Source organism: Canis lupus, chromosome 8 (assembly GCF_011100685.1).
Source record: "Canis lupus familiaris isolate Mischka breed German Shepherd chromosome 8, alternate assembly UU_Cfam_GSD_1.0, whole genome shotgun sequence".
NCBI lineage: Eukaryota > Metazoa > Chordata > Mammalia > Carnivora > Canidae > Canis > Canis lupus.
The window spans coordinates 42046594-42059613 of NC_049229.1; the positions used below are offsets into that span (position 1 = coordinate 42046594).

The 13020-nt window shown below is 41.9% G+C and overlaps 2 protein-coding genes across 15 annotated transcripts in view; one reads left to right on the forward strand and one right to left on the reverse strand.

The window, feature by feature from the left end:
* Positions 1 to 9938, reverse strand: part of ZFYVE26 (zinc finger FYVE-type containing 26) — a 63361-nt gene extending 53423 nt beyond the window's left edge. For 2 of the 4 annotated variants that reach the window (XM_038545035.1, XM_038545039.1), the window contains exons 1-8: positions 9844 to 9938; positions 9081 to 9357; positions 7401 to 7479; positions 3489 to 3578; positions 1823 to 2345; positions 1307 to 1437; positions 558 to 722; positions 339 to 427 (exon numbers count right to left, since the gene is read on the reverse strand). In XM_038545035.1, the coding sequence (XP_038400963.1) occupies positions 339 to 427; positions 558 to 722; positions 1307 to 1437; positions 1823 to 2345; positions 3489 to 3578; positions 7401 to 7479; positions 9081 to 9274 (1271 nt within the window). In that variant the 5' untranslated portion in view covers positions 9275 to 9357; positions 9844 to 9938. Of the gene's footprint in view, positions 1 to 338; positions 428 to 557; positions 723 to 1306; positions 1438 to 1822; positions 2346 to 3488; positions 3579 to 7400; positions 7480 to 9080; positions 9358 to 9624; positions 9824 to 9843 lie in introns of those variants that run through there. The other 2 variants (XM_038545036.1, XM_038545037.1) reach the window with 2 other exon arrangements.
* Positions 9939 to 10267: 329 nt separating this feature from the next.
* The window catches only part of RAD51B (RAD51 paralog B), a 683946-nt gene continuing 681193 nt past the window's right edge, over positions 10268 to 13020 (forward strand). For 9 of the 11 annotated variants that reach the window (XR_005363452.1, XR_005363449.1, XR_005363450.1 and 6 more), the window contains exon 1: positions 11406 to 11510. Coding sequence is in view for 4 of the 11 variants with exons in the window: in XM_038545040.1 (XP_038400968.1) it covers positions 11505 to 11510 (6 nt within the window). In the remaining 7 variants the exon portion in view is untranslated. Of the gene's footprint in view, positions 10292 to 11388; positions 11511 to 13020 lie in introns of those variants that run through there. The other 2 variants (XM_038545044.1, XM_038545043.1) reach the window with 2 other exon arrangements.

The window sequence follows — 13020 nt, forward strand, 5'->3', positions numbered from 1 at the left end:
TTAGAACAAGATCGGGATGTATCTCACAGAATGATTGTGAGGCTTAAGTGAAATCACCTACTGAAAGGGCTTAAAGCAATGTCTGGCAGATAGAAAGTGCTCAGGAAATGTGAACTTTTGCTTCATTCCTCACTGTCATCCTCAAATTATCCTCTAGTTATAACCTTATGGCTATGGTAATAATTAATTGTTCCTTTCCTGGTTTAACAGTCGGAATGATCAGTCAATGCTGTCAATTCAAACATAAATGTGGAAGGAACCTGAAATGGTACATGTGCAGAGCATGGGGTCAAGTCCATCCAACAGTGGGGAAGGGGGCTGGCTGGACAGGACTATACCTGCTCTGTTGTACACACCACTCCAGGACCTCCAGGTGAGCCCACAGCCCATCACAGGCATCCCTGAGGAGCTTGTCACAGCCTTGGTCCTGTGTTGATATGGGAGAAGAAAGAGACACTGACTAAGGCACCCGGGGTCAGAGGCTGTAACCCACTTCAGGACCCTGTATTCTGCCTCAATTCGAAGCCCCATAGCTCACGCTGCAGAGTGAGAGTTACCTGGGCCCTGTGGAGTGTCTGGAGCAGCCTCCTGGCTGATGCTAGGCTCTGGCAGTGTGTCCAGCCCAGGAGCACAAGCAGTCGACTGAGAGGCCTAAATTCTCTGTCTAGTAGGCAGCCAAGACTTGGGAAGTCTTCTTCCTTCAGCAGTGCTAGTGCTGTTACCTATAAGCCAATGGAAGCTGCTGTAGGCGGTTACCTGCTGCTTTTTAAGTAGCGTAGGAAGCTTTATGGTAAAGCAGGGAGAGGTCAGACAATGACAGAATTGGCCAGTTGAGTACAAACACTAGACTGTAAGCCCTCTGAAGGCAGGGACTGACTTGTTACAACCCCAGCTCCTAGCACAGTACATGGCACACAGGAAGAGGTTAATAAATATTTGTTGAATTAAACTAAAGCTCAGTTGTGGTCCGGAAGGAGGTTAGAATAATTCAAGTCCCCTGTCAGCTAGGCAACATATTGCTGCCACCATCTTTTCTTCCTCATACCTTCTAGAAAGCTTATATGTATGAACATCTTAGTTCCCACCAAAGGGTGAATATAAAACGAATGCAGTTCTAATTATGAATGGTACTAGTTCTCAGAGCCTCCCTTCCCCTGGGACTTTGTGATGGACACACCAAATGACTCACCGCTAATTAGAATGCTTTATGTTGGGAGAGAACAAGTGGGAGAGAAATGAGAAATGGAAAAGCCTACAGAAAATCCCTGGGTCCTTCTGTGATGGAGAATGAGTAAGTTTGACTTACCAGGATCTGCTCAAGGAAGTGCTTGCTGTTGCTCAGGCAGTAGAAATAGGCTGATTTCCAAGCCTGGGTTGGGTCAGGATTGGAGAACAGGGCTAGCATTGCCTGCTCAGGATCTAGATGATCAGGGGACACTAAAAAAATTAAACCACACAAGGTTACTGGGGAATAGGGAGCTCTTCCTTCCTAAGCTAAAGCCCATTCAAAAAACCAACAGATGTAAGAGTTCACTCTTCTAAAAACTTAAGCCAGGCTTCCTACACTTTTATCTTAAAGACACTTTTACTTCTCTCATTAGTTTCTGAAAAGGTCTTTCTAGGTATTGCTATTACTTTATGTTTTCCATCATTCAATCTTGGACTACAAACTCTACTTTTACAAAAGAACACTTTACTATTTTTGCTTAGCCTCTCCACTAGATTTCCTGAGCAACTTGGAAGGCACCAGTTTAGAGGAACTTCAGAGGCTGGGTACAGTGGAATTACCAAAATGCAAGAAGCAGCAGCAAAGAGCACACACCTTTTCCCGAGGGTATGGCCTTCACTGACTTTTCTGTGGCTTTCTCTGCATAGGTATGGCCGTAAAGGGATACCAGGCTCTGTCCGGCCTTGTGTAGCAGGCAGCTGAGCACCTGCTCCTCCTGCAGGGGACTCCCCTCAGCCCTGCAGACTTCCAAGAGTTCCTCACACAGGAGACGTAACTTGACCCCAAGTGGCTCTGCAGGGCAATGCAGACTCCGCAGGGCTCTGTAGATGGCATCTACTATACCAGTGGGCCCAGCAGCAGGGCCCTGCACAGCTTCAAGTGCCCTTCGAATGAGGTCCACCAGTGCCTTCTGCAGAGACCAGCCATAGAGGCCAGTACCGTCGTCCTCTTGGAGTAGGAGCTCCAGTAGGGCCTGTGCTGGCTGGGGAGCCTGCCTCAGAAGATCCCAGAGCACAGAGACAGCTTCTGAGCTGAGTCGAGGGGTCCAGCTCTCCCGCCTCTGATTTCCATCAAGCATAGGGCCTCTTGTATCTTGAGCTAAGGCCTCATATAATTCCTAAACAGAGGATGAAGCAAGGGATTCATGGTGAGCATGTCTAGGATGTTATCATTCATATGCCTTGATGTTTTCCTCTTTTCAGTGTGTATATAATAGGAGCAGTAGCAAACACTTTGTAATAGTTACTTTGTGCTGAGTCCTTTACATAGAAAAATCAAGTTAAATTAATCCTTACGACAACCTTAAGAGGAAGATGCTAATATTATCCTCATTTTACAAATGAAGAGATGGAGGCAAAGAGAGAGCTCAACTGCCTAGGGGTTCCATCTTTGAGGTATAGCCCATTCCTCATCCTTAAAAACCTTCCCAGATACCTTCAACCCACATAACTCTCTTTCTTTACTGGGCTTTCAAAGTACTCAAAATTCGTACCATCTGGTTTAGTCCATAATTGTGGCATGTGTGTATTAGTCTTTTCTTCCCCAACTAGGTGGTAAGCCGGTGAAGGCAAGAACTTCTATAGCCTATAATTTGTTTGCATGGTTAGTGTAGAGGGAGAAAGCAGGATGGGGAAGTAGGTGATTTCCCATGCTTTAGCATCATGATCATGGACAATGCTCAGGGATGCTTCTTCATTAACTGCCTCCAAGGTGGTCACAGGGTCATGATTCCTTGACCTATACAAATGAAAAGTTCCTATCCTAAATCCTACTGTTAATATGTTTTTAATTAGCTGGTGGTCAGGTCATGAAGAAAATCTGTACCAGCCCTCAGGCCACACATTAGGCACTTAAGTATAGATATGGCTAAGACTTAGTTTGAATCTGTCCCCAGAAGGTTATTGTGAGAATTATCACATTCAATGCACCTGTTATAGAAGAGGTATTCAACAAATACCATTTCCTTTCTCCCTTTATACTCCCTATGATCTAGTGGTGAAAAATTCAAATACCAAGTTTAAATCTAAGTTATATATTTATTTTACATGGAATGAAAAAAACTCCTTTAATCCCCAGTTATACTTAGTACTTCCAGACAATCCAACTCTAAGGATTCTAAAATCAGGATGCTTTATTATAATTCTGAACTCTCCTTTAGAAGGACCTCTACCAACCTGGTCTTGGCCAATGTCATCAGTTACAAGCTGGGCTTGTTGAGGGACTATAACCCTCAGCAGATGGCTCCCAAGCCCTCTCTCACCTTGAAGATGTCCTCTGGAATGTCACATTGGAAGTCTTCTGATAATAACAGAAACTCAAGCTTTCTCCGAAAAACACTTGGGAGTAATTTCTAGAAAAATCGTAAGAAAGAAGCATAAAGATTAGAAATACGCTTTACTTAACAAATAATAAGCAAATATTTCTCTCCAGTTAGTCTTATTTCTGCTGTTTCTCTAAGATAAAGTACTTTTAACCCTGGATATGTTTGAGACACTTTTCTTCTTTTTAAAAAAGGATTTGTTATTTGAGAGAGAGAGTGCGCACAAGGGGGAGGAGGGGCAGAGGCAGAGATCTTGAAGCAGACTCTGCTGAGTGCAAAACCTGGCTCGATCTCATAACCCGTTAGATCATTACCTGACCTGAAACCAAGAGTTGGATACCGAACTGACTGTGCCACCCCAGGCATCTTGAGATACTTTTCTTTATAAACAAAAACAGCTAAACTTGGATGTATATCCCTCTTAAACACTAATATTTAAATCCCACATGGATAAGCCTCAAATTCCTAGGTTTGTTCATTTCATGTGACTTCTCTGTCACACGAAGTCTTTTTTCCAAGAATCTCCCTTGCAGTGTCCAAACACCCAGTTATGAGTAAGCCTGGGAGGGTACCACCCACTTGATCCTCTTTTGGTCCAAACCTTGGTTTTTTGGTATTCACTATAAGTTGGAAAATGAAAGAGGAAGGGACCTAATGTTTATTAAACACTATGTGCCAGATACTGTGTGCCATGTTTCAACACATTTGAAAAATTTTGTTTAATCTCTAAAGCAAACAAACCTGTACCTTGAACATATATTTTATTAAAAATGAAATGGTTAGGAATTATTTTCCAATTATTTCAAGCATGAAAAAGAAAAAGTGATCTCACCAAATATTTGTTAGTGAGACATACCATCAGAGGAAACTGATATATGAAGGAAAGAACTCTGGACTCTTCTTGGACCTGCTTGTTTCACAATAACTTGCCTTTACCTAGTTCTTAAAACTAAAATTATAGTTTCTCCTTCTCCAGACGCAAATATAAATAAGAGTAAAATCTAGGACAAATCCTAACAAACACTGCTTTATTTTTTCTTTACTTATTTTTTTTTCTTTACTTATTTTTTAAGTAGGCTCCACACCCAGTGTAGAGCCCAACATGGGGCTTAAACTCACGACTCTGAGATCAAGACCTGAGGTGAGATCAAGAGTCCAATGCTTAAGTGACTGAGTCACCCAGGTACCCCAACAATGCTTTAAATTATAGACACCTGTAAATCACATGGCTGATTAAAGGTTCCAGGAGTTATATTTTATTTTAAGGTCTCCTATCTCAAGCAAGAAGCATCTGCAAGACTGTGGGGGGAGGGGCGCGGTTTAGAACACAAGATCACACTTTCTCTATTCTCACTGTATCAGAGACTAACATGATCTAGTGTGTATTTGGTGCAAAATCCTATTTCTTTTTATCATGTCCTTCCTTAATGCACTTATGCCACCTGAATGCTTACATAATGCTTGCGATTAGAAGTCAGTGGAGAAAATTCATGCTGGAAGGCTAAAAGTTAACTGTTTCTATTGAAGACTAAGAGGAAGGAATAGATAAGATGTCCAGACAGCAGGTGCCTGATAAAGAACAAAGTCTGGTTAAGACATCAGGACTTTAATCTAGAACCTTAAGGATTCCTTAGTTTATAATTCTGTTACTAGTGAAATTGCTTTATGCACATGCAGGGTCATAAATGACTGCATCCCAAATGCATAGTTTTCTAAAATGTTTTTTCATGTAGCAGAGTATGACATCCCTCCATGTCACCGAAAGTTCATTTACCACATAATTTTAATAGTGGCATGGTATTTTACAAATAGATTAGCCAGTCCAGTACTGTGGACATAGGAGTTGTTTCCAGCTTTCCTTTATTAGAAGCAGTGCGGCAGTGAACATCTCTGCAGTTAAATCTTTGCACACATGCTTCCACTTGTAGAGATAAATCACTGCAAGATAAAAAGGCAGAAGGCAAAGTGGATGAAGAAAAGGGAAAATGAAATCACTGTTTCAACTAATAATTAAAAAGGAAGTTTTTAGCAGAAGGTGGGAGACTGGAAAAGAAGAGGCAGCCAAGTCCCCTACAAGATGAAGGTCACTCAGGATAGCGACTGGCCTTGTGGAACTACTCTAAGTCCTTGTAAGAATTGTAATCTTAGTCCTTGTAAGAGTTAAATCACTGAGGTCCTTGCTTAAAGTTTAAAACATTCCCACAACTGTTTAAATAACTGAGGCACTGAAGCCTTAAGACCAAATGGTCTTGGATATTGGGAAAAATAGGAACAATTCTTAGTTTGCGCAAAGGAGCCACCAAAGTGAAATCAACCACCTGGTCTGGTTGAGCAACTATGCAGAAAATAAGCAACAGAGCAGCCATGAATGGGGCGCCTGGGTGGCTCACTTGGTTAAGCATCTGACTCTTAATTTAAGCTCAGGTGATGATCTCAGGGTTGTGAGATCAAGCCCTGGGACTGGCTCCATGTGGAGCCTGCTTAGGATTCTCTTTTTCCCTCTCTCTGCCTCCCCTATCTTCCCCACACATCTCTAAAATAAATAAATAAATCTTAAAAAGAAAAAGCAGACATGAATTAGGCAAATACCCTTCAGTGAGGGGAAAGCTCATCTGGTTTGACAAGTTCCATGTTTGGACTAGACAGATTTTTAGTCAATAACAATAGACACTTTTTCTTTTCTTCTCTGAAGACATTTTAAATATTCTAATTCCCTTTTAGATCTGAAACTATAGCCAATTCAATCATCTTGGGGTCAGTTATTTTTAAATTTTGCTTCTCTCTCTTCTCTTGCTAGTCATTTCTTGGTCTTTTTTTTTTTTAGACACTAGCAAAAACCTGCATATGAGATACATTTAGATTAGTAATTTCTGTTATTTTTTTAACAGCTGTGTGAAGAAGTGTCAGGCAAAACTGGAACTGAAGGCAAAATTAACTCTGATGACAGAAGGGGAGTAAAGAAAATTAGGCTGAATTATAGATACTTACAAAACAGAATTTATGGTTTCTTTCTTTTAAGTGCCACCTCAAATAATGTGGAGGTGGAAAAACCAGTAGACTGGGGACTTCAAGTCAGAAGATCTTGGTTCCAGCCCTAGTTCTTCCAACTAACTTTATGGTGTGTCCCTGGGCCAGTTACTTCTCTTCTGGGTCAGAGGTTCCTCACTTAAATCTTCAAGTCTGAGGCTTAATACAAAACTGTCTCAGAGAAATTCCTCTAATGGGTATCAACTTCTGATAAGTATCACATACTTTTAAAAAGGCTTTTAATGGCAGCCTTAAAAAAAAAAAGCACTTTGTTATAAGCTTTTCACTATTAATTTGCTCACTTTTTTTTTCACTCTGTTTTTATATCTGGTAACTTTTAGTTTAATTCATGTGGATTATTAAATTATTAATCTATGAGGTTTAAATCTATTAGTATTCACTGCACTGAACTAATTAAAATGAGATTTTTTGGAAGAACAGCAAGGTTTCAATTCAGCCCATTCTCCATTACTTATTATATTGCGTTCAGTATTATGAGGTTCATACTTTATTTGCTGTCTTGTCACTTTCACTTAGTTTTGCAAAGTTCTGTTCAGGCACAAGATTCACAATGGTATTTAACATGATATCATCTCAGATGGTTTTATACGCTAATGTATGTTAGCAAATTAATGAGTAAATTTAGGTAAGGAGACAACAATAAAAATTTAAGCCATTCTCACCCTTGATACTGAAAGGGGAATATGACAAACCTCATAATAAAGGAAGTAAGAGGTGAAAAGGAAATGTTATAACTACTTCCAAGTTTTTCTCAGTCTTGGCCTCAGGAAAACATCTATATAATATAAATATAAACCTGTTTACCTTTTCCTGGGAGAACCATTTTTCCAGTACAAGAAACCAGACCCAGGCTAATCTTTGAGGATTGATGTCCTGTCCACATCTGAAAAACGTAAAAAGAAAGAATTTCTAAACAAAGAGTTTCTACTGATCTTTACTCTTTTGTGATCCAAGACTTGGATTTCACTGCTTAGTTTGTTTTAAACCTAACCAGGCAAGACATTGTCCTAACGAGAAATTTTTAAATGTATATGATAGATCAATAAAACCAGAACAGAGCTAGCAGCTTTCATTAAGAAAAAAAAAAAAAGGAAAAAAGTCTTACTCCACCTCCCTATCTATTATTTTTAAACAAAATAACATCCATAGAAAACCATAAAAGCAAGGCTCCCTGAAGTATATTCTTGAAAAGAGAAACTGGATCAAGTGGCTTTATTTATTTATTTATTTATTTATTTATTGAATCAAGTGGTTTTAAAGAACAAAAATACTTTATAAGACTTTATTTTTAAATCTATGCTAAAAACAGGGTTATGGAATTCATAAGGCTTTCTTTGAAGTTAGTAATTTAGACAAACTGGCTAGAACCCAAATATAAGGGGAAAAAAATAAAGAGAAAAAAGAATCACCTAAGTCTCTACCCTGTATGTACTAAAACAATATAGCTGCCAAAGTAAGGTAAAGTGAGGGAGAGACTAAATAGCACCTTTAATTATCATATCACTAGCTGTTAATAGCATTGCCAGAAGAGCTTCATTAAAAATTCAGATAGAGAACAGTGGTTGCCAGGGTACAAAGAGGGGTCAAATACAAAGAGGTATTCCCAGGGAGTGAGGGACTTCTTTTGTGGCAAGGAAGAGTCCTGTATCTTGGTTTTACTGGTAGTTACATGATTCTGTACCTGGATAAAATTGCATAGAACTACACACATACTAACAGATCCACATTAATAAAGTGGAGTGTAAACTGAATAAGGTCTGTAGTCTAGTCAACAGAAATGTACCCATGTCAATTTCTTGACTTTGACATTGTACAATAGGTATATAAGATACCACAATTGGGGGAAGCTAGGTAAAGGGTACTCTTTTTTTTTTTTTTTGCACTTTTTGTGAATGTAAACCTTATGTAACTTTTAATATAATATTTATATAATTATTTCACAATAAAGCTTTCAGTGAATTAACTTCCAGTTCTTTTTAAAGCTGTAATATGGGGCAGCCCGGGTGGCTCAGCGGTTTAGCGCTGCCTTCAGCCCAGGGCCTGATCCTGGAGTCCAGGGATCGAGTCCCACCTCGGGCTTCCTGCATGGAGCCTGCTTCTCCCTCTGCCTGGGCTCATGAATAATGAATAAATAAATAAAATCTTAAAAAAAAAAAGTTGTAATATCTTCAATTGCATAGGCAAGAAGAGAGCAGGGTTTGCTTTTCTGGAGGCAAAGAAAATGCTTTTCAATGCAGTTCCACCATCTACTTTAATGATAATAATCAAGAAATGGTGGTTTCAGGCACTCTACTGGCCAGGCTTAAATGTAGTAGATGATAATTCAAAACCAATACTGATTAAGTAGTAAATATGTATGAGACAGGCAAATTTTCAGAGCATAGGTGAAATACACTCTGAGAATTCTTCAGAGCATAGGTGAGGGCCCAAATATTGGCCTGGTCTCCCGCCCTGTGACTGCTGGAATGAAGAGACATCCCTTACCTTAGCTGATCTGGACACACCACCAGCGCCTGAAGTATATCTTCCACCTTTTTTGGGATATCCCCCTGTGCCTCGTGTAGTTGAGGTACACATGCCTGAGCCAGCTCCCATTCTCCTCTGCGAAGGCACTCACAGAAAAACCCAAAAAGTTGCTTCTGAGAAGCAATTTCCTCTTTTCCAAATGGATGATGCATTTTCCCAGCACAGAGTGCAGGGAGATAAAAAGAGATGAATTACGCAGAACACATTGTCAATTTTCTCATTCGTGGAGCACCTCCTAGAAACAATACACACCACAGTGAGGAGAAACGGAAGGAACCATAATTAGAGAAACTAGTAACTACCAGCCCGGCTGGGAAAAGCGGGACTTACTTCCCTAATTATCGTTTTAAGTTTAACTTGACGTGTTACTCTTTTTGAGAAGTTCCACCTTTCCCCCAAGGGGTGGATCCCATCCCTCTACACGCACCCAGGATTTAACCTTAATGATCGTTTTAGCTCGTGGTGCAGACCCATGAGTCCACTTTCATATTCCCCACTTAACTTTACGCCCATTCCGACTCCAAATCCCCAGGTGGTCGCCTCCTCAGGGATGAGAAATTCAGTAGGAACCTCCCTAGTTTGCACCCTCTCTTAAGGCAGACGAGTGAAGATCAGAAGAGTCTGTGTCCGAGCTAGATGACCGTGGGGATTGGGGCTGACGGACGCTCCCTACAGAGGTCGTGGAGAGCGCCCCCGCTTCCTCTAGCGCGGCTTCACTCACCCGCACCCGGTACCCAAAGCAATAGGGCTTCCAGCGCAGCCATGTTTGAGCCGAGTCAGGTGATAGATCCCATTCGGGAGGTTGCCCGACGGCGGGGTGGGGGTGGGGCGATGACAGCCGCTACTCCTATTGGCCAATAGAGAGACGATGCAAATAAGGCGCCATATTTGTTTGTGTCACGTGATGCGAGCTCTTCGGAAGAGAGAACGCTAGGACCCAGTAAATCAGCTACCCAGCTAGTGATGGTTCCTCTCAGTTTTGACCCCACACCCCCGCTCGACACCTTGTTTTGCTTTCGGCGGAGCAGGTGGCAGGAATATCAGTGTTCCTTGATTTTCTTTTTTTTTTTTTTTTCCTCTTCTCTTTTTTAATTCCCCAGCATTTGAAGTCAGCTTTTACCAAGTGCTAGCCAGTAACAGTGTTTTGCCAGGCCTTGGGGGATACGAGAGTAAGGAAATCTGGATCCTCCTCCTTTGTTCTTCTGCTTGGGCTCTCTTATAATCCCAGAATCCTACGTCCTGAATTCCCATTTTCTGCCTAATTCTACTAATTTATTTGCTTGTTTACCTAACAATTGTTCGTTGAACGGGGTGCTGGGCCCTACTTTATAGGTTGAATAGGTTGCGGACCCTGTCCTCAAGGAGCTCACGGTCCTCTGAGAAGTGCAGGCTAGTAATTAGGAGAAGGTAGGCTAAACTATAAGATAGTGTGCACCGCAGGGATGAGAGCAAAGAATGAGCAAAAATAATAGTGTAGATAACAATAATAATAATATATTACTATAATAATATAATCAATAGTGATTCTAGTTTTTGCAAATATGTTACCTGAATCTGAGTCTTAAAGCAACAGTTTACTAAGCTTCCTTATCACAGCTGCTTTTACACAGAAACTTCTGTTTGGTTTCCTTCATGATCTTAAACTACAGACTCTTACATCGCCCCATTATGTGTTTTCAATTTGAGCAATTAAGCATTTCCCAAACTATTTCCCACCCAAGTGTGGTTAAAACAGCAAATCAGGGGCGCCTGGGTGGCTCAGCGGTTAAGGGTCTGCCTTGGGCTTAGGTCATGATCCTGGGGTCCTGGGATAGAGTCCCGCGTTGGTCTCCCTGGTCAGGGGGAAGCCTCCTTCTCCCTCTGCCCCTCTTCCTATGAGCGCGCTGTCTCATATGAATAAATAAAATCTTAAAAAGAACAGAAAAAAGCAAAGACAAAACCAAGTCCTCTTTCAGAACCTTCTACCATTGGGGGATTCTTTATTCCCTGAGAACTAACATGTCTCTTTGGTCCATTACACGTTTCTTAAATGTAGTGACAAAAGAAAGAAAAGAGACCATTCCAAGCAAGGTTTTCCTGGCTTCATTCTCTCATAGCTGATGATCCTCTACGGGATTTTGATCATCACTGTATTGAGACACTATCCGAAACTCATCCACCGATTATAATGTGAACTACAATTCCCAGCAAGCAGTGGAGCCCACCCGGGACTCTTCCTGCCTCTGATTGGATGTTCCTCCAGGGGGACGACCCAATCAGCGTTTGAGTTGTTGCTTTGCGGCGCTTTCCGCGGGGAACCGTGAGGGGTGGGGGAAACTTTGAAAGTTGGATGCTGCAGACCCGGTACTGGAAAGTTTCGCGTGGGGGGCGTTTGTGGGGGAAATGGGGGTACGCTCATTATTTCCTGCTCCTTCTTTGGGCCCCTCTTTGTGTTATGGATTTCAGGATAGCCGAGAATCTCTCTTTGGTCCAGTACATTCCTCCTTAGGCCTATACGCATCTTAACAGGAACCCTGCCGCGAGTCTGGGGGCTTCTGGCCTTCTTTTGTGGGGGATGCTGGGACACTGCTCCTTGTTGGAAAAAGTTCTTTTTAGGGGATTCTAGGTTACCTTTTGGCCTCTTGATGCCCACCTCCCCTCTGCCATTTGCGGGCTGCTTGGGTCTCGGCAGGGGAGCCCGTCATTAAGGGGAGTCTGGGGTCCGCTCGCCTTCTGGTGGTGTTGAAGAAGACGTGGTTAAAGCGAGGAACCTGGAGTTTGATCTCTGGATTCGAAAGCGGACTCAACCATTTGCTAGCTGATAGAATTTGTACAAGTTTTTCAGCTCAATGTCTCAGTATCCTTAGTCTGAAAAAGGAGGTTAAAATATCTGGTGGGAGCTCTTGAAACAGTACTTGGCACATAATAAGAGGTCAATAAGTATGAGCTATTATTGTTACTTGGCAGTTTTCATTGAACCTCTTACGTGAGGATTTTTGTTGAGGAGGGAAGGTTCCAGTCTTCAGGATAGAGCATCTTCCCTCGCCCCTGTTTACATGTGCAGGCATGCGCACGCGCACACACACAGCAGGCATTGAAGTCTGGTGGGAAAAAAAATAAAAAAACACGAGCTGTGACGATACGTTCATAAGGGTATCCAATAAATACGTGCAAAATATGATGAGAGCCAAGAGTGGAGAGGAAGAGTGAGCTGGCTGGCGGCAGGCTTCGTGGAGAAGAGTCAGAGTCAGGGAGTCGGGGCTGACTGACCATTGTGTATGTAACCTAGTAACTTATTGCCCCTGGAGAGCAGATGAGTGAGGCGGCACATGATGTGTTGCTGGCTGAATTGGTAGAGTTAATGATTGTTAACCTTGAGCTCTGTGTGTCAGGCGCCATCCAAATCCTTTAACCTTCTCTACATTCTTAATGAGGTAGATATTTGAATTACCCTTGTTTTACAGATGAGGAAACAAACACCAGGGGGTGAAGTAGCTGCCAACAAGGCCAGGATCTAGGCCTTGCAATCAGTTGTACGACTGAGAGGGAAGTGAGAGACCATTTGGTGAAGGGGCTTCATGCGGTCTTAAGAACTGTGGAATTTATCCCATGGTCTAACGGTTCCATGGGTAGTTGTAAAGGATGACAGTGATAGGTTTGGAGGAAATTTTTAGGTGGCTATCTCTGGCAGGATCTGTGGCACTGACCTGATTTTTGCAGACCAGTTTGATATTTCTTTCTGTCCACTTCCATAACACCTTTAAATGCCAATGACAGACTTACTGCATGACTGTAATTATTTGTGTATACACGTCTTTTCACCTTTTACTGTGAGTTCCCAAAGGGTCGGGAATATGCTTAATTGATTTCCTACCCTGGGGCTCAGCAGAGTGTGTGATTAAGAAGTGTCTGCAGAAGG